At 40.6% G+C, this 27,581-nt stretch overlaps 1 protein-coding gene across 2 annotated transcripts; it reads right to left on the bottom strand.

The window, feature by feature from the left end:
• Positions 1-697: 697 nt before the first annotated feature.
• On the bottom strand, positions 698-26,748 carry nup210 (nucleoporin 210). 2 transcript variants are annotated; one of them, XM_061056923.1, is made up of 40 exons: positions 26,488-26,748; positions 25,720-25,859; positions 24,514-24,645; positions 23,794-23,890; positions 21,896-22,046; positions 21,355-21,487; positions 20,918-21,076; positions 20,426-20,494; positions 20,224-20,330; positions 19,582-19,722; positions 19,305-19,442; positions 18,978-19,133; positions 18,337-18,535; positions 17,419-17,564; positions 16,165-16,383; positions 15,844-16,017; positions 15,430-15,622; positions 15,016-15,122; positions 14,762-14,866; positions 13,900-14,001; positions 13,599-13,727; positions 13,209-13,336; positions 12,985-13,120; positions 12,837-12,899; positions 12,172-12,351; positions 12,005-12,085; positions 11,784-11,915; positions 11,337-11,495; positions 10,922-11,013; positions 10,624-10,798; positions 9,825-10,000; positions 8,151-8,380; positions 7,685-7,821; positions 6,828-6,942; positions 5,964-6,110; positions 4,588-4,838; positions 4,241-4,445; positions 2,902-3,024; positions 2,340-2,417; positions 698-1,802 (listed from the first exon to the last, which is right to left on the bottom strand). In XM_061056923.1, the coding sequence occupies exons 1-40, from the start codon at positions 26,649-26,651 to the stop codon at positions 1,702-1,704; spliced, it is 5,670 nt and encodes a 1,889-aa protein (XP_060912906.1). In that variant the 5' UTR covers positions 26,652-26,748; the 3' UTR covers positions 698-1,701. The 2 variants fall into 2 exon arrangements, with proteins under 2 accessions (XP_060912906.1, XP_060912907.1); XM_061056924.1 differs by having other exon boundaries at positions 2,902-3,021.
• Positions 26,749-27,581: the final 833 nt, after the last annotated feature.

Below are 27,581 nucleotides of genomic sequence, written 5' to 3'. Positions count from 1 at the left end.
CCCACCACCGCAGACCGGAGTCCCAGACAGATGGGGGGGGGATATTTGATCAGTGATTGCAGACTCTTGCACATCCTCCTAATCCTCCTGGTGAGTGTGTGTAATATACAGGAGTGTGATGAATCTAATGGTTTGGGGGAAAACAGAAAATTGTTATTGTCATTGTTAAATTGCCATGGTTAAAAGACAAAAGTACTTTAGATTTACAAACAGAACTTCCCTTAGATAAATAGACTCATCCCTTGCCATACTGTTAACTTTACTGTGCCGCAATGAATTCATTTGCTACATTTTCATGTTGCCTTTACCGACAGCCTTTTTTCCAAAACAAATAGTGGCATCAAACCATGACAATATCAAAGATTTGACAAACCTAATGACATATGACACTGAATAGGATAAAACACATTAGATATCAACTAAATGGAAAGCAAGGTGTAATAAAGAGCAGGAGTGATGAGCATTGATGCAGAAAATGAATTTCTGAGGATGTTTATGTAGATAATGAAAATTTGAGTGTATGATGGAACCCATGTTGCCAATGGAAAACCAGCCGCTATATTTTTTTTAGACTGGATCTAAATCTGTATTGGTTTTAGTCACAGAAGAAAATGTGCTCTGTTCTTCTGCTTATGTGACAGTATTTGAGGAGTTGATGTTAAAGACATTTCCTAACGTACAAAACGAACACTGAACGTGAAAAGTAAAAACTTTTATTAGCAAAAGCAACAGCGTTATTCACAAACGTGTGTCTGTGTTATGTGCCAAAAGCTGTACAGATATGATTGTGGGGCAGAACCATGAATCTTCAAACACAAAAAAAAACACTGACGCCTGATACAGTAAATATGAATTTCACTAGCTAACATAAATACGAGTCCTCATCAACATATATTCTCAAATACAAAAATACCTCATTTAAAACAAAGTCACACTTTGATGCTCTTGCATTTCCACAGCGCTTCAGTAAGATCACATTTGATTGATTCTGAAGAAACACTTGAATAACTGAAAATGTTCACATTCCTTAACCGTTTCACATTGATGAAATAGACGGGCGCTACATGCATTTGTGGCTCATAAACTCGGTTAAATAACGGAGAAGTTAAAAATCTCCCCAAAAAATGCCCAAAACTAAACTGATTTCTGCATTTTCCCAGTGAGGATTCAGCACATTAGAAGGGTTCCTCAAGAGGAGAGGACGGACTCAGTGGACAGCATTTTCACACAATGTATGAGCTACAACATAACAAATGAAATGCACCTTTTGTAAAAAGAAATATGTTAACATTTCCTTTTCCATCATGGAACAAGAACAAGGTTTCTCCTGAGATATTAGTTTTCACATGTGAAATATGATAGCACACACGTGAAGGGCAAACAAACACAAGAAGCAGACGTATTCAAACACAAACTAGTTATTTGGTTTTTAAGCACTCTGAAAACCCATTGAAATACTTAACTGAGTGGTTTTGTTTGTTTAAAAACTTTTTCAAAGGCAAACCTCAAACACACGTAGATAAACCTGTTTCACACACATAAGATAGCCCTGTAAGCGTCTTACAGCTCTCCACTGATCTGTGTTACAAAAAAAAAAAAACGCCTGTGTACCGACAGAATCACATTCAATATGCATTAATGGCCTGTGGTGGTCTTTCTTTTTTTTTTTTTTAAGAGCAGAAGACCTGCCTGAGAGCTTTATCAGGACCTGTAGTCTGGAGAATAGAGACGAGACCTGGGGCTGCTGTTTGGGTCCGCTCTTGGTATTCTGCGGAAACAAGTCCCGTCTGGAGTGCCTAAACCTGAGGGCGAGCCAAATACAGCAATGAGTAAATACAGCATGTAGACACTATCAGGACAAAATGTATAAGAAACATGAAATGATATCTGAAGATCAGTGACTTGCAGGAAATATAACTTGGTTTAAGGGCACAAATGGGACGCCTTATTTTGATTGGTCATGCTTAAATCTCTCACAAACATACTATGGCAGCCAGAACGGGTTAGTAATGGTAACATCAAACACTGCGAAAGGAAGCAGCATCATTCTCAATAAGTTGGTGCCTTCACCACTCGTACAAGTTTGTTTGGCTCTGTTTGTGTTCAAAAAGTGATAAGGCAACAAATCTATTCTGACACAAGAAACGATACTGATAGCTGTCAGAATACTTTCTGATCTGTTCTCAGTGGAGCTTTAATGGCTAGTTGCGTCACAACTATATAATATAGGCATTGAACAAACATCTAACTTATGACTGAATTAAGAAACAGCTCAGGCATTAAAAACCATGCCGTGGCATTTAGAGATGTATCCCCTGGGATGTGTCACAGTGTCCTACCCGAGTCTGCAGGAGGTGTCCTGGCGATGAAAACAGGATGATACGCTTTTTCCCTGGGAGAGAACACCGTGTGGAGGACTGGAGGGAATCAAACAAATTAAAAAACACATCATTACAAAGTTTGAAGAGGTCGGTATTAAAATATCCCCTGGGACTCTGTTATTTCTTGTAGACTTTAAGTGCTCACACCGGTGTTGATGTTGAGAAGTAGAGAGATTGCAATGTTGTGACAGTACTTCATTTTTTGAAGGAACTTGTTACATTCTTTTTGTCATAACAGATAAGCTGACCCAGCGGTGCTCGAAATGCTGAAGGTGTTACGAGATTACAGCATTCGTTTTGTGGCCTTGTTCTAACAAAAGAGAAAACAAAATGTTTTTTTTTTTTTTTTTTTAAATAACTGACAAAAGTGAAACCCAAGTCACACAAAAATATAACACGATTATTCAAAACATGACAAGGTGACAATGTGAAAACAAACACCACTGACCAGACATACCTAATTATCATACAAAACAATCAAGGAATTCTATTTGAAGCAGGACATTTTCTTGAGACCCACCGATGATGATGATAGCTGTGCCGGCCAGCAGAGAGAACAGGGAGAAGAATATCATCTGGTAGCTGTCTATCAGGTTCTGCAGGGAGTGGCCCCCCGGCTGGTTACCCACAAGAGGAGCTGCTGCTGAGAGAGAGAGAGACAAGAGGCTGTGAAAATCTCTTCAAAGTTCAGAGACCAGATAAGAAACCCACAGATATCATCTACAGTACTGAGGCATAACTCGGTTTATCAAAGTGGAGAAGAGGAAATCTGGAATCACTGATCGACTCAGGGAACAATACACCACCTTTAGACAGAATGTGGAAAAATAGATATATTCTACAATTATAGACATTTATAATTTGACCCCAGAGTTGACAGCACTGAATGTATATACCGTAAAATCCGGTGTATAAGTCGCACCCTGTTTTTAAGGTCTCTTTGAGAGAAAAAAAAACGTTAAACTGTTTTCCTGCGTGACGATTTATATTGTGTTCAGAGATTTCTACAACGTGCAGTTTCTGTACAGCTGTGTCATTCTTTTAGTTCTGTCTGTTTTCTCTTTCGGGAGTTTGCGCTCCTACTAGCTACAGTACGGTAGTTGAGCTCTCAGCCTGCTGCAGGGAAAGTTGTGAGGCACAGACCTGCTAGCGTGCAAGTCGCGCTGCCCGACTCCGCTGGTCACTCTTTAACTTTAATATAGGACTCTTTCAACCAAAAGAGAACTCCACAAGGTTTATTTACGGAACAATGTACCACTGTTTCTGTAAATGCATAATTATGACCTCGTGAGGGAGAAAAGATGTGAAAAAAGTCGCGCAGCCAGCCTGGTCTGTGTCGCCGTCTTTCCCAGCACAGCGTGCAACCAGCATTCAATACACAATGAATGGGGATGGGTTTTTAATCACGTCAGGTCACAGTGATAGGGGCTGCTGCACCCGCGGTAATGACGGCGCGTGTTTCAGTATTTTATACCGGTATATTGGTCGCACCGGTGTATAAGACGCAGCCAACTTTTAAGACAAAAAAATAGGTATTAAAAGTGCGTCTTATACACCAGATTTTACGGTATTCAGTATTGCACAGAGAAGTTAAGATATGTTGCTATAAAAGCCTCACAACTACTTTAAGTTGTCACTCAATGAGGCTTGAAGGCAACAGGAAGGAATAGAACGGTCATAACTTTATGACATATTTTAGAAATAGGCTTCGGGCATCGATGAAAATAAACAGACTCTTTTCTTTTTTTAAAGTGGCAGCCCTGCTACCGTCCTGTGGCTTTACACGTTAAACCTAAGGCAACCTGACCTTGTATCTGGAGGCACAGTGAATTTTTATCTGTGCTGAAAGGACATCTTACCTTCCGTTGCAATGTAAGCATCAGCCACTGGAATGAAAGTGACTGGGATGACGAGACTCTGGCCGTAGGAAGTGCTGCTAACGGAAACAGAAGCAGAGACAGCTGCCTTAGGGTCCACAGCACTGACGGTGTACTTTGAGAAACTGGGGAAGTCATGGTGCACCTCCTTCTCTTGGACGGCAATGTTTGCAGAAGTGGAAACCACCTTAAGACGGGAAAAGAGCAACATATTGTTTTTTTTAGAAGGAGTTCATCTGAAAAATGATTTATCATCATATCATATTGTAAAAAATGTAACAATGGCAGACTTCATTAGAGGTTCTACTAGAAACAAGTTTTGGCCTGACCTCCATGTTGGACAGGGCGGCAGTGGTGCCGTAGATAGTGAGCTCTGCTGACGGCCGCAGACTTGAGAGCAGCAGCTCAGTGGAGTCAGAGTAGAGGCCCAGATCTATGGGCAGAATGGCGCTGACTTGTTCCCCTGAGAAGGCACTGCCCTCCAGGCCGGCCTTCACCAGCAGGTTGCTCATGGACATTTTGTTCATGCGGGTCTGCTGCTCTGTCCCTGGCAGCTGGCTTATGGAACATGTGTAGAGGCCTGAAGAGGGGAAATCAGAGAGGAAGAAGTGATAGGTCCAGAAAAATCACAGATAGGGGGGGTGGGGTCTCACAATCACATCCTTCAATTTGAACCTGAGTGGGATTCGGCTGAATGAACACAGCCTTGTGGATCCCCTCAGAGATAAGTTAACAACCGGGGTGAAGTCCCCAAACCCCCAACATAATTAGACCAGAGCTTTCAAGTAACCAAGACTTTCCTCAGCTCAATACATCACACAGACACCTTTTATAGTCACTGCTAAATTCATTCCAAGAGCACTGCAGGTATTGATTATGCCATTGTAAACAGTATTTTCCTGCCACGCATGCAGGGCATACAAATAAACATTAGGCCTAGGTTAGATGCAGGCCTTCTCTCAAGCGCTGACTGTCGGACCAAACAGACGACTACTCACGACTACACAGCCGTGTACTTTTTCCGAGTGTTGATTTTGATAAAAAAGTTTGACTTACAAGCTGCTTTTCACGCTCCCTGTACATTTAAGAAGCACTGCCCTCCGCTAACAACATAACAAGTGAGTAGGATGCCTGTCTGTTTGTGTCAAACTCACACCCCTCACTCCTCATTTCCACATACTCCGTGCACGCCATGGTACGTCAGCGCCACGGTTTTGCGCCATTGGACGTCGTGCGCCCTGCCCAACTGAGTACATATACGGAACTTGAGCTAGTCAGAGCGCAGCCATGAGCAGCTTTACACATATCACAGGAGAACTCACACGGGGATAAAGAGAAAAATGTGCAAACATAAAGTATAGATAAAACATAAAGATGAAGTGATGGAAAATACGATCGTTTGTCTGTATATTTAGTTTTATTTTGAAATTGATGGAAATCGCATGTTTGGACGCTCCGCATGTTTCTTCGTCCGACTTCCAGTCCGGGTCGTTCTATTCTGTCCAACTTGACGTGCGCTTAGAGCGAGCTCCGTCGAGATATTTAATGACAAACTTCAAACTTTGACTTTAAAAGATACAATCTGATACTTTTATTAAAAAGAGAGTAAATACCGTAAAGACCTGGTGAGTCATATCAGAACAAAATGAAATGATTCTCTAGGACCAGGAACATGATACCTGGTAGGAATTCAGAGCAAACTCACCAGTGCTGGTGTCAAAGCTGGTGTGCTTTGTGAAGACATCATTAGCAGGGAAGTCCACAGCATCACTGGTGAAGCTGAGATGGCAGCTGACGGAGGTTTGTGGCTGCAGCTGAGAAATAGCTTCAGTCTGGGCAGAGGAACAGCTTCCTGCAGGGCAAAGCACACTGTCATAAGATACAAGGCCGTTGTGCTTCATGATACACTTTGTTGTTGAATTTAAAACTCAAAATATATGAATAAGTCTGATTATGTATTTATCAATTAAGTCCTTTAGTAGGGCATTTACACATTAAATAAGGGGGGGGGGGCTGATTCTCACTTCCATATCTGTTTGAAGCTACAATCAGCAGCATGTTTGCTAAATTTAGCTCAAAGATGAGAAACAAAGGGAAACTGCTAGCACTGCACTCTCCAAAGGTAACAGAATCCTGGACCACCTCTGAACACACTGAGGATCTCTTTACATCCTGCTCGTTAGATCTGCACAGAATCCAGACTGCAAAACCCAAATCAGGTTTTTTTTTTAATGGGGTTTATGTGCTGGACTTTTGTTTGGCTCTGAGCATGTACTGAAGCAGTCAACCAGAAGAAACTCTCGAAAATGATAGTCTGCAGTTGAAAAAAAAAAAAGACCAAAATGCCATTTTCCCACATGGGCGCTGTAGATATTGTATAAATATTAGAGGAAAATGTTCATTAAAAAATGTGCTTTTCGTTGGGACAAAGAAGCAAGCTAAGCTAACAGGATGCTTCCTGTTTACAATACAAATGTAAGAGTGGTGTAAATCAACTCTTCTATACCTGGGAAAGAAAGTGATTCCCATGATTACCAATTATTCTTTCAACTTGTGCTGCATTACATACCAATGAGGTGGGTTCCTCTCTCTCTGGTAGTGAGCAGGACTTTTGTTTCCTGTCCGATTCTGACAGGTGTAGGCTGCGCCATAGCCGCTGTCCTTGTGGGTGCATTCACCACCACCTACAGAACCCGGCAGGGAAAGAAAACAACAAATAAATCCTGAACAGATTCAAGTGTGTGCTTGGGTTAATCACAGCACAATTAACATCCATAACTAATTGCTTACATCAATCACACCACACTGTCAGTGGAACAATAATAACAACAGAAATGAGTCTTTAATACACCGTTACTGCTACCTCTTTCAAGTCTCTTCTCACACATCCGTTCATTTCTTTGAATGCCTGTGAACACCTTTCTGTTAGAGATAAAAATGACTCTCTCCAAATCTCATCAATTCTTACTTTGCTAATATAAAACTGCTGGTTACATTCAGCTCACGGACACAAAGGAGGGACACTGGGTAGAGTATGATGACACTCAGGAAGACCAATTAATCTCTCCACACTCCATCATGTATGAGGAGCTCGACAGAGTTAAAGTCATGCACACACATCAGACAGAGACTATTAGTTACTGAAAGGTGACGGAGAAGCTCAACATACTTCTTACTTTTATTCTTGTGATATATTGCAGAGGCATTGATACACTGTGCTGCACTTGAAGAGACAATGAAATTCTCTGGAGAATTGGGATGTCAGAGTAAAATTAAAGAAACCCGAGGCGTATGCTGTTTGCATAGTAACACTCACAACCTGTTTCTTGAAGCTCATTCATCACAGCCATGACTTAAAGGGAAACAATATATCACGCAGTGAGTCGGTGGAGCAGCTTAGATAGTTACAATGTTCAGATAACATACCTCTATGTATGTTTTCAAAAAGCCAGCTATCTCATAGTAAACGGCGGCCGTCCCAGCACTTCTCGCCACAGCTGCACCACTGTTAGGATCCACCTGAAGAACAGCATCAGCTGAGGAGCTCCAAGCACCATCACCACCTGTGGAGAAGAATCTTAAGAAATGTCCTGTTTTGACAGATTGGCTCATTTAAACTACACTGTAAAAAGAATAGATCTTCGCCTTAAGGAGAGCCATGATTGCCTCTAATTTAAGATAGGTACTTTGTCCTCAACAGTAAATCAATCAAATGCAGGCCATGGCCATAAAGATAAACTAAGATATAATTTAAACAAGTCCTAAGGGCGAAATCGCTACTACTTATTGTACCTTGTTCTTTCAGTTGAAAAATGTTCACTTCTGATCGATTCCACATAAACACAGCACATATATGTATAACTGTTGCTAAAAGAACATAAAGATGTCTTACCATCAAGGCCAGTCAAAAGGACATTAAAGCAGATGACGTCCCCAACCACAAGTCCATGGATCTCATCAGCACCATGTGGGTGGATAGCATGCTCGACAGGTATTGGAACATAGTCCGCCACAGCCATGTTTCCACTGTCCCACACTGCAAGGAGAGTGAGGCCTACGTTGATGGTCCTCACAGTCAGAGTGTTGTTACCAGGCCCCATCCCCACCTGCACAAGGTCGTCTCTGCAGGACAAAACAAGAGCACAGGTTGATTAATAACTATTTATAATTCATCAGCTAAACATAGGCAGTTTGTAAGTTATTCTACCATATTTATATACTTCAGAGTTTGTGTGATTGTTTTTTTCAAATCACTATTTCAAAATGAGAATAAACAGAACAAAATGTGTTAATCTTAAAAGTACAAGAAAAAAATACACATATTAAACTATACATTATCAGAAAATGAGACTTTTTTATGTTTGAAAACTGGGAACACATTTTCCTAAATCTCTCATTAACAAAATTAAAATACTCATCAATATGAAGATAGAGACTATACCTAATGTATTTTTCTCCATTCAGATATTCTGTCATTATGATAAACATAATTGCAAACTTAAATGTCAGTCTTTGTAAACAAACGACTTTAACAATCTTTTAAAAGACTATTTTTTCGGCATTCAGTTGTAATTTCTTCTAAAAAAATCTAAACATTGTGCTTTATTGATATTTATTCCACTAAAAAATGTTTTAATTTTTCCTCCAACCTTGAGGCATGTGTTCTGAACAAATACAGCATAACTGTTTCCACCTGCACATTCAAGCTGCTCCTTGGAGAAGCAATAAGATTTAATCCAAGGCCAGCAATACTCCCAAGAATAGAAGCCCTGCACCTCTCTGACTTTGATACGTTTCCACTAAAATTGTCTGTCAGCATCTGGATAAAACGGTAATAGAATCAATTTATTGAGCAGACAGATGAGGGAGTCCCTCATTGGGAGAGCAGCTACCCTTCTTCCAGCCCAACACATCCCATTAATTTAGCTCACTCACTCAGGTGAAAACAACTCCCTCTGAAATGAGGTTGAAAGAAACAGCCACGTAAATTCATTTTGTGCACTTCACATAAAGCTTGCTGCTGAACCCTGCCATGACCTCAAACACTATGCTTGTACCCTTCAGATATTAATACACACAGTCCAAGCAAAGGAGAATATTTTGGTGGATCATAGTCCTGGTCCTGTTCACGTGTGGCTCAATATTATAAAACAATTTGTGAAATACATTTATTTTCAAATAAACCATGTTTGCCATATTTTACATTTTGTCCAGCTGGCAGTGGCTGAGTGGTTTGTGAGCTGACATGACATGACTTGTCCGGCAGAATTTGAAATAAGAGAAGACATACCGGTAAGTCAAATGGGGACGGGTGAGGCTGCGTAACAGACCACTCTAAAGAGGCCTTGATACTCGACTATAAATAGCCCTGGACAGCAGAATAATAGCCTTTCAACCTTGGGGCACTAAGGGAACTGCAAAACATACCCTACTCCTTCCTCTGCTTGTCTAAAAGTCATGTTTCACTCAGAGCCCCACAGCTCATAGACACATGAATTATTGCAGCAAATGAGAGCATTCCCTGCAACATGAGGAACCTTCATGAACAGACGGCGTGATCGTTGACCTGTTTGTGGCAAACGTAAGCTGTGTGTTGGAGCTGTGCAGGGTCTCTCCAGCGCTGGCATGAAAGTGGACAGTGAAGGTGAGCACTATTCCAAGGGGCAAGGCTTTCAGGCTCTCTTTGGTGTGTGTGTAGAAGACTGGACTGGTACTGAAGCGCACATAGGACACAGGCAACACCTGAGGAAATAAAGACGAGAACCAGTGTAGCACTCAGTAACTGCAGGGACAATGTCATGTATTATTGAAATGGTCCGTACTATTGATTGTTCTTTTATCAGAAAGTGACCGTAACAGTGAGAATCTTTTCACAAAGATACTATTACAAAGCTTTGACATTAGAATACCTTGAATTTTGTTTTTATACTAGAATGCATACAAGGAAATACAAGGCTGTCATGTAAACATTTTCTTTCAATTAAAAAAATATATTTAGCTAATTGTTTTTGTAACTTGGAGGGTAAAGCAGAATGTCTCGTCTAAACGCCAATGCTTTTACTTTTCAAAATAAAATAAATAAATACATAACAAGCTGTAGAAGTAAATGTTGATAATATTAATTGAAATGGTTGCATTAATAGCTTTCATACTGTTATCCTTTGGAGAACAACATAAGCGTAAAAACAATCACAAACGGCTGGTTAGTAGTTTAGTGTACACCATGAAATGAACCGAGTTGTTTAGGATGTAAAAAGTGTCAAAGTTTCAGCACACTGACACACACACACATCTTCTATTATAAGGAAGAAGATACTGCTTTCACAGCCAAATATTAGAAACACTTCACCAGCTCTCAAACTGACCTTCACAGCGAGGATGAGAGTTTGATTGACACCAAATGTCTCATGCGAAGAGATCAGCAGAGAGGAGATGCCGGTGAGAGATCCAGAAAAGAGAAAGCCCTTATCATCCACTTGAGCGATAACAACCTGGTCAGGGCAGTCCAGCATGCGGTAAGAGACTGTACCTACACCGCCCCTGTTGGACAGAGAGAAACGCAACCACAGCAAATGTATTCAACCTTTGTACACACTTCTGTTTCCTCCTGGATGCTGGTGGTGTATATAGTCACAATCTACTGTGCGGGCACTTGTTACTCACCTGTTTGTCTGCAGTTTGAGGGCTGAGTTTGGAGCCATCAGTAACTCCCCAGCCTCTACTTCAGGATTTAGCATTTGCAGCTTGTCATAGACCTTGATCAAAGCGAAATGTTGAAAGTCCAATTATTTGTGAGCTCTAATATTCTTTGATGTTTATGCACAAGTGACATGACATAGTTTAATGCAGTTTGAAGCCGGATGCATTCAGTTCAAACTAATCTGTAGTCTTATCACATTAAAAAGTTAACAGCGTCAGATGTTCCAAAGCTCAGCGTTGTCTGTGCTCTGCTGCCCAAATTGTCATCTTTTCTATTATGAGGGAGCAGTGGGGGGAGAGGCCATGATAAGCCATGCCATCCATAGAGTGGGTGTTTACATTAGAGATAATTTAAAGGCGTGTTGCCACATTGCTTTACCTGGATCTGAATCTCATCAGTGAGCTCCTGCAGATTCCCCAATAGCTGCCCAGCCTTAGAGTCTGTAACCCTAAGCACCACCTTAAGCCCCGTCCGCCCTCTGGTTCTTCCAGTCACCCTCATACCAAAGTTGTGCTCTGACTGGAGCTCCACGTTAGCCTGCAGCAGGCAGACGGCATTATGGGAAAGGCAAAAAACAGCAGCCACAAATCAAATAAAAAAAGGCAACAGTGATGAGAGAGCAGGGATAAGGCAGAGGCTGACAAAGAAGCAGAGACAAGGCAGCTGCAGTTCTTTAATTCAGTCTGTCATACAGAGACAGCACATCACAAGTCAATCTGATAAAGAGATCAGGAGAAGGGACAACAGTGGACAAAAATAGAAATGGTTCAGTGGCAGAAAATGAAATATCAATTGCAAGCAGAAAAAATCCTGAGTGCATAGTACCTCGATGTGTCTCGGCTCAACATCCAGAATGTCTCTTTTGGTGGTGGACCAGTGGAAGGTGAGGCTGGGGAAAGCGTTGCCAAAGGAGAAGGGTGTTTGGCTATTGGTCAGACCCATCACATACACGGGCATCTAAAAAAAGAAAGGAGATGAATACTTGTTCCACCTAATCTAAGGGCTTTTTTCTAGCTTTCCTTAAGCTTCATTTTAAACAGTTATACCTGTGCTCCTGTCTTCATTCTTGTGATAGGTGCTCTGATTCGAATGGCAGCCAATTGCACAACCTCAACTCCTACTTGATCCTACGGACACAAAAAGGAACAATCTTTTCATCTGCAAGATCCCAGTGAACCATAACTAAGACCACACAGACCACATATAAATCTACCTGAGACACGACGACCAGCTCTCCACTCTCTGCATCAACAGCTTGGACCAATCCAGTCACAGTGACATTACCAATGGCCACACCCCTGACATGACCCATGCCGTTAACAGACGCTATCTCCTCGTTGGAAATGGAGAAAAGGATATTGGACTGAGGCTGGGGGCCACCTTCTGATGTGATCTGTTAATGACAGCAGGAATGAGAAGGGGAGGGAGAGTTTGAAGGAGAGAAAAGAGGGGCAGATGAAAAAACATGAGTGATCTTGACAACACTGACAGTTTAGTCAATAGCACTGATCAATGCAAGGTCTGATGATTTGCAGAAAGCTATTATCCTTAGTGTATTAAACTACTCAGGATTAGAAAAATATGAGCTCCAACACAAATAATGTGCAGTGCATGTGTATTATTAAGTTTAAGGTTGAGCAATTAGGAGGCCTCTTGGATTGATGGTAAAGGCTTTCTAATTAAAGCTCAAGCAGAGGAAAATGAAGGGCAAGCTAGATGCTGAAACCAAGAGCAATTAGGGTTAAAGTCATCTTCCAGAAAAGTCTTTGACAGAAGGCTCTTTTGGAAGACAAACTGAGGACCAGATGATCTCCTTTGGCAAGATAAATAAAGGCCAACTGTTTCTAAACATATGTTAAGCATCAATATAATACAAACCTGCATCATTGCCCCGATTAATAGAGTCACTTTCCTTGGGATGAGCTTAAATGGTGGAAATACCTAGAGGTCCAAAAATAAAGAAAATGTTTCAATATGTGTAAAATATTTAGGAGTTAGACAATTTAGGGAATTACCGAAGTTGTACCTCAATTTGCTGTGGTAGAGATGCAATTTTCTTCCCACTTTTATCAACGACAAAAGCTGTTACAGTAGTCTGACCAATAGCAAGACCTTTGACCAGGAACACAGCTGTATCTTTTTCTGTTAAATCTGCCAAGGATCTGCAAACAAGGAAATACACATGAAGCCATGGAAGTTATAACACCCTGAAACAAACAACGACAACAACAATAAAAACTACAAACTTACTTTAAAGAGACTATAGATGAAGAAGCTTTGAGTTTAAGATTCATAAAAGTGAAATAGCTGGCTGGGAAGGGCTTCTTATTATCATCCAAGACTCTGACATAAGCCGTCACAGATTTGCCTATTTCCACCTGAAATGCAGATAAAAAGACATCCATCATCAGAGAAATAATTATTTTGGTCCACAGGCAGGGCGAACCTTGTTGGGTTTATTCACAACAGGCTGACTTTCATGAAAGCTGGATGGGAACGTGCAAGAAAAAGACAACCATATGTGGTGCTTAGACATCATTGAGGCATTTAAGGAATGTGTGATACTGACAACAGGGATCATCTAGTCAAGCAAGAGTCCAGACCCTCCAAGATGAGGGGATTAAGAGTCTACAAACTGACCTTATCCACGACTCTCACATAAACCTCCAGGATGCCAGAAACATGGACTGTGGCCTTGGCCGGGGCTGGAAATGCCAGACAGAGGTCATGAACCATCACCTTGACCTCCCCTGGTTGAACGGGAGACACCTGGGCACATGATGAGTCAAAGAGATGCTGTCATTGTAAAAACTTGAATTCTCTACATCTAATGGCAACATTTGTTCAGTATGATTACTTATAAATGACACTGTAAGTTGGTAAATAACACAATTGTGCATATCCCTGATCTTATCCCACCATGGTTCACATTTCTTCTTACCTGAGCACTTCTCTGGGCCTCCTGGAATACAACATCCACAGTCCCTTTTGCACTGGTATTGATGAAAAAATATCCCGAGCCTTCTTGCAGAGCCAAGTTTGCCTGCAACGTAAAACACAAACAATGCTTGTGACTGTGCTGAAAAAGACTTAGGGCACACTCACACTAGCAAAGTTGTCCCGTACCGTGCCCCCCCTCCCCCATTCCCCCACTGGCCTGCACTCACACTGCTCCAGGACTAACCGGGCCTGAGCACGGTTACCTGGCCGAAGCACACCTCTTCGAAGCGTGCCAGGGGCCAAGGAAGTGTACCGTGCCTGAGCACGGATCGGAGCACTCACACTAGTCAAACGAACTGGACTTAAGGGGTGAAGCATGCTTGGGCATGGTACGGATTGCCTAGTGTGAGTGCGCCCTAAAATGATTATTATACAGTGTGATGATTCAGAAAACCATGCCAGCTCACAGTCGTGTTTTTCTGACATCATGCTGGCCTTGCATGTGACTCCAAGGAAACCTCTGACCACACTCACTTTTTTAAATCCTCTTACACAGGTCACTAGTTGTTATTTAACCCCAACACCTGCCAAACACTGCTCTTACATCAAACAGGATTAGGAGAGGGGGGCCCAGTGAGGGATATAAGTTTCCACTGTGCCTAGAGCAACAACTGTTTTTGTCTGAATTCCTTCTGTTTGATGACATTCATTTGGATTCTTGTTCTGCATCGAGGAAAGACTGAATAACTTCAATACCAACAGAAGATCTAACTACATTTTTCTTTATTTGAAAAACATGAAAAGCCAATCTGTCTGTAGAACACTGACAGATGTGTCACGTGCGTGAATAACCAGTCACTTACCCGCACATCTGGGTGGTTGTAAATGGTGACTGTGTCAGGAGACACCTTCACATCTTCAACCAACAGGAGTTCCACAGTGGCTGAGACAGGGGTCAGGGGCTCATACTGTCAAGATAAAGAAATGTTAAAAAAAACCGAATTGGTCTCATTGTGAAACATACAAAAACATCATACCAACAAACAATCTTATACCACATGTAGGGTTTTTAATGCTGCTTTGAAGTGGAAACTTTGCAGTTATCGTATTCACTTACTGGACTTGGAACATCGGCTGCTGTAAGATGGGAAACCTGGTAACCCACAGCAGTCACTGTGATGGCTGCCATGCCTGTCTGATGATGGACAAGAACCGTGCGACGTCCTGCCAAAGATGATGAAAACAAAAGGACAAGAGACAAAATAGTAATTACAGAAACAACAATCCAAAGTATTTGTCATGACTAATCTATAGAAGCAGACAGCAAAGAGACAATGAAAAATCTATTGTCAGTGATAAATGGATGCGCAATCCTCCTCTGCATCTGCTGTCTTCAAATTAATTCCTGCCAGAGCGCTTTCTCCTGCTTCTCCCTCATTACTTTCAAAATGTCTCTACAAAAGAGAAAAGTTTATGCAGACATCCCACACAACAAAGCACAAACAAAAAACAAAAAAAGAAAAGTTTTTACCGTGAAGTTTCATCTGTTTGTTGCCATCCTTCAACTGCAGCAGCTCCATGGGCATAGTGGGTTCAATACTGGCCACAGACACCATGGTTGATTCCCACATCATGCTCAGAGAGCTGAAGTTGTCAAACTTTCTTCCTTGTTGATCGAAAGCGGCTAAATCCAATATGGGGTTGCGGTAATTTGAAACGGGTACCTAAAAAAAAAAAAAGAGATTTCTGGTCAATATTTGTCATCATGTGTGGGGTCTCTCACATTTTTAAAACCGTTTAAGATGTTAAAAAATATTTTAGAGTGTGCCAGGCTCTAGACACAGCAATGAGACATTTCTTAAGTACCATCAGTGTGAACAGCCATTTACAAAGGTATGCAATAAATAACAGCTAGGTAAAACTTGTGAAGGGGCCACAGACATACCACTTGTTTGTTCTGTTGCAGCAGTGGGCAGGTCAGGTCCAGCTGTGGGTTGGTATACACCGGGACCAGGGTGAAGCGAGACGGAGGGGCACAAACAAACTTGACCACGGCCGGCTCCACAGCAGGAAAAGGATTGGTCACACTGGCCAAATTTCCCACCATCACCTCCAGCACCTTCAAGTAACATGTTTAAGAATGCTCCAATTGTATTTCTGTAACTGTCGAGTGTCATTCAAGTATTACAGCGAGGACACGTGTATACAAAATGGTAATATTAAGCTATAAATTCTATAGAAATAAAATGATTTCAGTAGATCCCACCTGCTCTCCCAGGATCTGGCAGGTTGCTCTGACCCAGTGCTGATTGAAGTTGTGTGATGACGGACTTGTCTGAGTGAGGCTCACACTTGACTCATCCTCAGCACGCAAGTTGCAGAAGAACTTTGAAGGCTCTAAAACCCAAGGCCGAGGGCCGCCCTCAAACAGCATGTCTTTAGATGATCCCAGAGTCACCACAGCCACAGATACAGGGTCAACGGCCTGGCAAACAGTGAATTATAAAATGAATGTTCACACAGTTGCACAAGGAGACCTTCGGCAAGAAACAATTCAATTAATGTAAATAAAGTTTTGAAGGAAAATAAAATGGAGAAATAAAGAAAGTACACCTGCAAAATGTCACAGAGGGATATTTAAAAAAAAGAATAGAGATTCCTCAATTTATGCAATGCAGACATTTATCTGTCTCAGTTAGGTCTTTCACTGTAAAAAGGAATTTTGCTGGGGAAGTGTTGAGCTGATATACACAAATTTCACTGCAAACAATCTAAATTGGGTCAATCTTTAGCTGCCAGGGAAAAAGAAGTGAAGAAACTTTATAAACATTTTGAAGAACACAAATCAATCCAATTAAAAAAAAATGCATGGTCTCAAAAGTATTTCATCAAACAGCATGTTACTGTACTGATAAGTTAAATGTGATTGCAGAACAAAAATCACAACTTGATAAGGCTTCATAAGTGGAGATGTGTTCACGTTAACAGAGTGCATGTCATACTGTAATATTAAGTTCTACCACAGCAGCTGAAGTCAGTTTCATTCGTTCTGAGTACCAGAGCTCAGACATGGAACACAAATCAGAGTAGCAAGTGCATAATGCATTATTAAAATGCACAGGGCATAGAGAGAACCCAGGAGGAGAACATTTTAACACTTGCTGATCATCACAACTCTGCCTCGATTCTACGGAGAAACGATGTGTATGAATATGCATGAGTGTGTGTGTGCACGAGTCGTCTCCTTAGAAGACGAAAGCTTATTGGTGTTTTGATGTGGTGATGAAAGCAAATCATAACAAAGAATTTTTTTAAATAGGTTAAGAATATTACACCCTGCAGATGCCCGAGCATATTCTAAAGATAAAGTGTGAGACATACATTTAAATAAATAATCCAACCCCAAAGGAAATAAGCAGTTTGAAATTAATTTAGAGAAATATCCTTTGAGAAGGCAAACTTAAACATTTGAAAGTTCATGATGAGCAAGGAGCTGAAGGGATGAAACTTTTGGTCTCACTTTGAGAGGAAGATATGCAGCAATGGTGATCTTGGCACTGAGGTGAATGTTGCCGTGGGTGTAGCTGACAGTCAGCATGGTGTAGCCAGAAGCCAGGGCTCGGGCTCTCACCCCACTGCAGTGATCCTGGCCTGGAGCCAGCCCCTCTGAAGCAGGACAAAGAGAGGGGGAGGAAGCCAAAGTGTTAGGGAGGATGCAATATGACAATGTACAAATAACCACAATGGTTCTCACAGGTACTCATTTATCTTCCTACTGAAAACTACAACAGAGTACAGAGGTCTTGTTATTTGTCCCAGCCCACGTTTGTGATTAATAATACAAGGTTAGAAAATGAAAAAGTGTAGATACTGCAAACAGAGGAACTTTCAAAGAGACAAATGTTGTAATGACAGTGTGAAAGCCATTAAATATAAAAAATACTTCAGTGTAACAAAGGATTGCACCCTTACAGTTTGTCAGACACTACTCTTCTTCACATTTGATCCATTCTGTTGGATGACGAATACAAATTCATGTTTACAGGAAAAAAATCAGATTTCTGTGCTCATTTTGTCTAAACTCTGTAAGTTAAAGTGTGTATTGAAAAAATAATTGTTTTCCTGCATTAGAGATTAAAAGGGAAATTAAACATATTCTGAAATGACTTATGGTTGCTTCAGCATGCTCCATAATGAATACGCACAATTCAATTTCAACTGACTCAGGTTTAATAAGCCGCCACATGGCTGAGAGTCATGGTCACTCATAACACACAAGATGAATGATTGAGTCCCATAACTAAGCATCCAATGATCGGTGGCCTTCAGTTTCAATGAGTGAACTCACCACCAGGATGTGGTTACAGCAAACCAGCGATTAAACAACAGGATAAATCTTAATGCATCACATATGACACGCTCAGATCGCCGGACTCACCGTCTAGTAGTTGGAAGACACCATGGTTGTCCTCTTCAACCTGCAGGTCAAAGTGGGAGCAGTCGCTCAACATGGCCCGCTCTTTCTCCGCCTCGTCCAGCAGGCCAAAGATTCTGAGTGGAAGATCCAGAACCAGGCCCACCCTTGCTTCTACTGGGCATGGAGCAAAGTCCATTGCCACCGGCTCAACCACATACACCTGAGGGGAAAAACGGGATCAAAGACAGAAACTAGCACGTTAATGAAAAACATTCGTATACAACTTCTAAGATTAATAAATATGTATACATTACACTTAAAATAAAGAAAACAGATTAAATGACTTTTAACATAATGAAAAATTGAACCTCAATTGGCCACAAGATGCGAGAAAATAGACAATAGTTTAAAAATTTAATTCAGAAACTTGTTTGATATCTTTGTTCAATCTTTGTTTTCACTTCAAGTGTAACTTATCTAGTTGCTAACTAGTGAACATCTGAATTGGTATGTTGCTAGTTAAGAGTGACACACCATATCAGACACAACACAGCATGTTAGAGTTAAAAACAACAAACAATCACCCTGACTATAAGAATCTTAATACCAACAACTAGGATTTGTATCTGTGCCATAACTTCTGAAGAATGAAATCAACCCACCTTCATCTGGCCAAAGTGTAGCGGGTTGCGGAGATCGTGAGCTTTAACTACACTAAGGCCGATGTCACTGACTGTTGTCATCACTCCTTTCACAGTCACCGTGGCAACTGCTGTATTGGAGGCAGACCAGCTGAAATTCCCACTCCCTCCTGTTGCCTGTCACAAGCACCAGAATATAGTTTCACATTGTATGAGTTTCATGACAAAGATGAAATAATAATAGTTATTAATAAAACACAGCGTCAAACAAAAGGTGTTACACATTCAACCTTTGTGCTCTATGAAGGATAGAAAAACATTCAATTACTATGTTTGCAGGATAATTACCTTTATTGTGTACTGATAGGCTCCAACCTTGGGCTGCCATGGAAACGTGAGTATACTGGGGCGAAGAACTATAGGGTTATAGATTTCCACGTCCTGTTCACTGTGGACGGGGTTGGTGAGCATGTGAGTCGTTCCACTCTGAAACAGAACAGAGGTCACAGGCGGTTATCAAGTGCTCTTTAATGACGGTGCTCTCTAAAGAGACCGAAGGTGAATGCATAGCAACGCTTTAGCTAAAATACAGGCTGATGAGGATCAAGGATGAAATTCTACTTACAGCATCCACGACAGCTGTCAGGGTAGCATCAATGACAGCGAGGCCTTCTTTCAGAGCTTTGACACGATGATATGATCCATTGACAGAGGAATGCTGCAGGTCAAAGTACTCCACAGGGAAACCAGTGCTAATACGGACATTCTGCAAAACCACAAAAAAACAACACGTACATTTTAAATGTTAAGTTTTTGTTTTACTCATTCATAATTTTATGATTTTTTAATTCATTTTAAGTGTGAATTATTGGAAAATAAAACTCAATCACAAGCAAAGAAAGGCATTTCTGTATTTATTCTGAGTTGTGTTTCAGGCTGTGTGTAATTAAAGATTACCAAACCTATTTTTATACGTATACTATGAATATTCAGTGAATGACAGATGTCCTGATAAAGACTCAAGTGTCGGGTAGTCCTGAAAAAAAAACCCAAGAAAGGCTCAATTGTAGACGGTTTGAAAAGGTACAGCTATTGCATCCTCAATGATAAAATGTGAAATGTTTGATTATGAACTTAATAGAAACACAACTTTACATTGATCGCAGGGTGTTAGGAATGTATTTTAGAAGAATACTGATATTTTACAGATAACACAGATAGTAAAAGGATTAAATAGTGAAACTTGATTTTCCTGAAGCAAACTCACATCTGAAAGGTAAATTTTGTGGCCGGATTTATCAAATACTTCAATGAGGATATCATACACTCGTCCTGTTTCCAGGACCCAGCTATCTCCTGGATGGATTTTAAAACCTAAACAAATCAAAAGGAAAATTGAAATTAGAAACATCTTTTGAGAACATGAAATATTTCACAGTGTGTTTGAACGGTAAGAGCAGGAGACAAACCTAGGTAGCCTGGTTCCACCACGTACAGAGTGTTGTTCGGGAGGTGAGACATTCCTTGCATTCGAGGGCCTAGGTAGAAGTCATTAAGGAAATAAAACCAAATAAAGACAGCTCTAGATTTCACTGCTTTATGCATGCCTCATTTACAGTCTACTCCTAATTTATAATCATGCTCTTCTACAGAAACAAATACTAAAATATTGTGTGCTAAAAAAGTGAATTGCTGCAACAAGTTAAAAGACATTTTGGTAAATGGACTTGAGCTTGTATCGTGCTTTTCTAGTCTTCTGAATCCTCAAAGAGCTTTTAAACTGCAGGTCACACCTACACATTCACACACTGATGGAAGAGGATGCTATGTAAAGTATTCATCAGTATTAACTAATCCCATCATACACATTCACACAATTCATTATCAGCTGAAGAAGTTAAGGGATACGTGGTATTATTATAAGCACTACTGAGTCAAAGTATGATTAGTCAGAAGGATACTCTTATGATCAAGCACAACGTTTATGTGTCCCATTTGATTGGCTGTGGCTGTGGAGGTGCTTTGATCGAGACTGGCCACAGCAACGTCTGGGTTTCCATCAGGGCCGACCACGCTGTTCTGAAGGTGCAGCTCATAATTATCAGAAGGCATAGGAAGCTCTGAGAACAAAACAAACAAACAAATTAGGTCAGGAGCTGGCATTCTGTACTTAAAATATCTGAAACTGAACAAAAGGCAAAGCTGCACCACTTACTGGTCACGCCAGGTGACATCATTGATTAACACATTACTCATTCATACTTTTTTTTTTTTAGATTTAACTGATGAATCAAACATTATTAGCTGTGATTTTGCTCAATAAAGGTAAAAGAAAAGAAAAAAAGAAGCAGCAAAGTAACGAAAAACAATATAAGTAAAATATTAGACTTCACTAAACCTGTAATCATGCCCTGTCTAATCTTCAGGACTCGGTACCGGATGGAAGTTCCCGCCATTAAGTAGACGTCATGTTCGGGGCTCAGCAGGATGTTCTCTAAAATCAGCAGTCTCACCTCAGCAGCACCCACATCCTGTGTGGCACAGACACCATAGTTACAGGACAACACTGCTTAAGCGTCACGCCTCAACAAACCACAACACACATTTTTTGGAAGTGTTAAAAAAAAAGGCTATAATTCAAACAGATATAGTTTATGTGCACATGCACATGACTCTTGTTTATTCTTGTAATATTTACCTAAAACAACAGCTTTGTTGGATTTATGATAAGAAATGCAGGCTACAGATTATTGTAACTGTGACATCATTAATAGAGCAGATAGGATGCTCTCCCCAAGTTATTAAAATACAAAATATTCCTTTTGTTGTGATGTCTGATTTACACTAAATAAGCTAAGTCACAAAGGGAAAAACTTGACATTAAGTGGACTATTTCAACAGCCAATTAACGATTTCTTTAGTACCACCTTACAGCTTACCTTATACAATGGCTCTTGAATTTTGGCTTTCAACTTAGCATGTCCTGTTTTCAGTCCAGACACCAGTATAACATCACCCTGTTTCCCAACACGCTCCATCTCCGATATGTATGCAAGCGGCGTGTATGTGGATTCAGAGAATTTAAGTACCCTTGAAGAGAGGGAAGGTACAGGTTAGGAGAAAATAAAAAATAACATTGCAGACTTACTCTGTGAGGCTCCTCACAGTAGCCCTCACTTATCAAACGTACATACGGCAGAAAAATGGGTGTACGGTCATTACCACGCAAAGTTCGGCACTTATCAATTTGGACGTGAGCGGAGGGTACGCTCAAATCTCACGCCAGGTCTCAGTTCGTGTACGCACGTTTTCAACTCAGTGTGGACTTGCGCTGCAGCAAATCTGTCTGTGTCGGAGAATAATTAGATCATACTATAACAGTGCTTGTTAAGACGGATGGATAGAGATTCACAGATTCACTGTTAGATAAGATATCTAAAATGTATTTTATATTATGCTCCACCTCTAACGATCTCTGTAGGCTACATTGCTTTTTAAATGACGTGGAGCAGCGCGAGCTGTCGGGTGATTTCTTTAGTTGTGTGTTTTATTTGATTAATTTTTGTTTGTTTAATCGATTTACTTTAAAGATTAAAGATTAGAGAGGCTGCTTTCGGTTATTACATGTTAAACGTTCATGCTGCAGATATCTCTGCAGATAATACTGAAAAAACTAAAAACAGTTACTTTAAAAGGACAGAAAATCTGCCAGAGGATAGTAAATACAACTGTTAGCCTCTGAAATATGAAATATTTAGGAATACAGAACATCAACATTAGATCATAATTAATCGGTATGTCCGGAGATTAAAATAATAAATACGCTGATGTGCCACGTGCGTAATTGCGCACAGCAGACGCACATGGAGCCAGACGCACAGGCCAGAGACTACGTGACATAATAACGAATAAAGAAATCCGGGGGGCTCTAAGACGGAGTCAGGACCTTCTTTTATGTAAGTGTTAAATTCTTATGTTTGGAAAGAAGGCTAATCGGATGAGAAGTGCACATTACACAGCGTTTGATCAAACACTTTATTCATGCGATGCAGGACGTTTCAGGTTTTCATTCATCTCTTTTAAAGTCTCATTAATGGCGAGCACGGAGCCCGTTGGTGCAGCCGAAGTTATCCGACACAGATGCAGGTTCACCTGCACCACTTGTGCCTGATACTGAGGCTGAACCGATGAAAGAAGCCACTCGCTCCACGATCTGGGATTATTTCAGGTGGGGTCCGGCTGGCGTCCTCCGCTCCGGGAGCTGCTTCTTTTAAGACACAACACTAGGCTACATTGTAGCGATCGTATGGTCTGACCAGGTTTTTTAAACTAAAAGTATTTTTTTTTAAATTGTTTATAGCCTATATTATGTACGTTACATATCACGGATGTTCTATATTTTTTACATTTAAAAACAACGTTGTTGAGATTCCATGCAGGCGCATTTCTTCTGAAGCTCTTTAATCCTACATTTCAGGCTGCCAAACAACACAATGTTATTCCTCTTTACTTTTCTGTTATGGTGTCACTCAGGTCATATCTCGTTTCTCTTCTTTGCCGTATTACGTATCTCCATGCCGTAAACTCTGGGGGCGAGGACAGCTGAGCCGTGAATAAATAGGGGCGTGGTATTTAAATGACGATCGTTTCCAGCCGCCACACTTATCAACACCCGGTCTTGCGTACGCCGTGATCAACCAGATACTCACGTTTCATAGGTCCCACGTGGACTCTGTCGTACGATGATTTCTACACCCAAATCTGCGCTGGTTTCTACACCAGATTGATAAGTGAGGGCCAATGTGTTTGAGTGGAGTGTTAAACAGCGGAAGCTTACCGTAATGCGTTGTAAGAATCAGAGAATCCATTTGCATCTACATCTTTCACCAAGGTCCAGTCAAAAACTAGACCTGACAGGGTGGTGAAGGTGTTTCCTGCATTGTTAAAAAGGACAAGAGTCAGACGTTGTAGAAATCACATTCAGGGAACATGTACACGTTTGACTTGATGGGAAGAGGGGATCTTCTTTGTAATAAAAGCTGAGGTCACTACACTACTCGATTGTATAATGGATGCTGAGCACGGTCTGAAAGCTCCTGGCAGCTGAATTAGCTAAACCGAAACCAATAGGCATTTCATCACAGGATGCTCCGTGTCCTCCTGCTATCCACTCCATCTGAAGAACCGCTTTTGGACCAGAGCAAACAAAAACAAAGTATCAGGCCCTAGAGCCATCATCAGAAAGAATCAGGCTGTAGCTATAGCTCATTAAACTAAGTGTGTCTGCCCTAAATGGAGCCAGTCGAACAGAATAAACAGCCACCTCACAGTAACAGCCTGAGGGGAAAGCAAATGCTGCCTAAAGCCAGCACAGTCATTACTCCGAGAAGTCTTATGAATAGCAAAACAAAACAAAGCAGCATGGAGTAGTTACAACAGGACAATGGAGTATGAGTATTGAAGCAAGTCAGTGGATGTCAAATCCATCAGTTTTTCATTATCAGGAACACCAGGAGCCTGATGAGAGTCGTCTCTTTTAAAAGTAAGCATGTTTTACCTTCAGAGTCCAGTGCATGAATCTTGAGCTCCAGTGGTGAGTCCTCCAGATGAAGCTCTCTGGTGGTTGACACGATCTGGATCGCATTAATGATGTCAACAATGGCGTCGCAACGCAGCACATGTCCTGTAACTGAAATAAGAAGAGGGGACAAAACATCACGCACACACTACATACTGCACAGTACTACAATCTTGACCAAATAAGGAAACACTTAGAGATGGTTTGAAGTGATGAGTAAAGTTGATTAACACAAACAGTTGTTCTTATTAAAGTACAGAGTCTACCTCCTGCCCTGATAACAAAGTTTATACTATTTGTCCAAAGGCAATAAAGAGTTAAATCTGTAAAGCGTCCCTAGCGTCTGGAAAATGATTCACTGTTACCTATCCAGGCAAATGTTGTGGCTTTTCTGGTTTAGAAAGAGTGCTGCTACACGAGCAATAGATTATATCAGATTATTTTTTGGGTAAACCAAAAACAGCTGCAGCCAGTTAGTAGACATTGAAACTGCGTCCCTGTGGTCGGAACAGTTAGTCTAACTTTGTTTCTTGGTTTTTAAAAGAAAACTTGAGATGCTCGTGTAAGCGCAAACGAGTCTGGTTTTCAGATTACAAAGCAAATGCTCCCAACTGCCGTTCAGGACTTGCCAGCAGTGCCACAGGACACAGATGACAAAAAAGCATTTCACAATAGCAGAAAAGGAAGACTACTAAAGAAACCTGTTACGCAACAGAATGACAGAATGACAGAATGTCCATTAGTGTTGCTGCTCTGTGTCCATTGCAGTTGAGAACATTTGCATAGCTTACAGTTCACAAAAACCAGAAAGGCCGTAAAAATTGAACACCAAGCTGAAAATGTCCTCTTTTTATAGTTAAAGAAAAATAGAAAAGTGTTTGTACTGTAAACTTTAGTTTACATTACAGTCATTTGCAATTCTACATATTATCATTTTTTTTTAACCTGACCTTCAAACAAACAAGATTCTCTGAGATGACACAGAAGTTGAGAACAACTGGAGCTGCCTACATTCTTGTCTGTTTCTTCACCAACTCATATTCACACAGTTAAAGAAATTTAGTAAACTGAACCATTCCTGCACACTTTTTTCCTCACAGTCACCCATAAAATCGACCCCATCCACTGAATGAACAATGACACGTGTTTATTTGCTGCAGGTTAATGTCATTATCATGTATTTACCAACATCTTCAGCCAGAATGATGCTGGTCAGTCTGGACGGCTGGGTGGAGAGAGCCTGGAGAACAGCTCTCCGTGAGCAGCCTGTACCATCTTCTTCTTCTACAGCCTGGATGCTGGCTACCTCAGGTCTTGAGGATGACCTTAAAGAATGAAAGAACCGAAAGATCAGCTCGTGTACACGACGCTGCAAATGTTGGTTATTAAACATTCTACCAAAATAAGTTTAATTTCCAGCTATTGTGACCATTTATTTATCATCCAAGTCAGTTTGTGTTTCATTCATTCAAGCAGTAATGTCTTCCAGCTTCTAAAAAAGTAAAATATTTTTACGCTTTAATCAAAATATAAAATGAAGACTGTTTAGATTTTGGAGTGTTGGATGGACAAAACATGTCATCTAAATTATGTGCTTTAGAAATTGATCAATCTGGAAAATAAATAATCAGCAGACTTAATTATAACAACACAATAATTTCTTCAGGCACAAAGTCATGACCAGCAACCATAAGCTCTTCATTAGTCACAATAATGATAAACACTGACAATCCGAAAATGTACATCCAAAAAATAATTGGTGGATAATTCAATAACAAATAATTATTTTTTGTGTTCACTTGGATGGTTTTAAATATGAACACAAGAAAATTTGATCCTGGACAACCATCAAAGAAAGGCACATTACTAAGAAGTGTAGAGTGCATACAGTGAAGTCAGCCATGTGGCCTCACATGCCCCACTGCAATCTGACACCCAGTTTATTTTACTCACCATCTGTAGCAACCCCCGTTGTTTATTTCCAATGTGTAGGAAATTCTTGTACTTCTGGCGAGCGGTAGCAACACTTTTGGGATATTGAGTTTTGCGGTGCCGTTAACTAGAATGCCGGTCACTGATATTATCAATACAACCAGTGATGATTTGAAAGAAACCATTTCCGCTTCATGAGATTTATTGGCAGCGAAACGAGCGGTCGAATGAATGAAGGGCTGAGTTCCTGTACTAGCTAAACTTCCACCGTCCTATTAAGTTAGTTAGCTCTTTTGACAACTGTTTTGTAGTATTGTTCTGAGACAGGCATTAAGATGAGCTAGCATCTCCAAGTGAAGCTTCTTTCTCAAGTCAAACGCGCAACCTTCCTGCTCAGTTTCTGTTTGAGTCGATAGTGAACGGATGGCTGCCACATGATAACAGTCACAATATACAATATAGTCCTGTTATTGAGCTCCTTTGCTTTCTTTATCCTCGAAAATTATTCACCGCAGGTGCTTATTTGAAATCCGTAATTTTATGTGAATGCACACAGTTAGAAAACTATAGCTTAAATGTTGTATATTTCGTAAAAAGACCCGCCATTAGCAATAATTACACTTCCAGTGTGCATGCCGGGAGCGAGTAAACGTCACTGACAGGGGCAGGCGTTTGGAGGATGACGCTGTTTCTTAAAGGCACAGTTTGTTTTTATTTTCAACACTTTGAAATAAATTTAATTCACTTGCATCCCAAACTTTAAGCTACATATTTGCTGCTTCCTTTGTCTTTGAAACACTCTTCTTCACACCGTGCTCTTTTACCTTAGTAGCATGCAATTTTCTATAGCCTACACTTATTGCCTACTGTATAAATTGACACAGGCTGAAATAAGGCTGTATGATCTTAATTTTTTTTAATTTTATGAATTATATAGTTATTTTTTAAAACATTTTGTCGATCTAATGTAGTGTACTGCACATAATGGTAGCAAAACATTGAGAACATTAATGCCATCCAGTATGAAACCATAATTAAAGAGTGGATCAGTAATAACCATGAAGTTATAGAACTTGATAACTTTGTACTTTGTGCAGTAAGTGGTTTCCTAATCC

Source organism: Labrus mixtus, chromosome 15, assembly GCF_963584025.1.
Source record: "Labrus mixtus chromosome 15, fLabMix1.1, whole genome shotgun sequence".
Lineage (NCBI taxonomy): Eukaryota > Metazoa > Chordata > Actinopteri > Labriformes > Labridae > Labrus > Labrus mixtus.
This window is presented reverse-complemented; position numbering and strand designations above follow the sequence as displayed.

Bases quoted from the DNA above. Each gene is read 5' to 3' on its own strand.
- nup210 (XM_061056923.1), bottom strand. From the start codon at position 26,651: ATGGTTTCTTTCAAATCATCACTGGTTGTATTGATAATATCAGTGACC. The intron at 23,891-24,513 runs GTAAAACATGCT...TTAACAATGCAG, and splicing joins TCATGCACTGGACTCTGAAG to GAAACACCTTCACCACCCTG. The intron at 11,916-12,004 runs GTATAACTGTTT...TTCTTTTTTTAG, and splicing joins GAATGAAGACAGGAGCACAG to ATGCCCGTGTATGTGATGGG.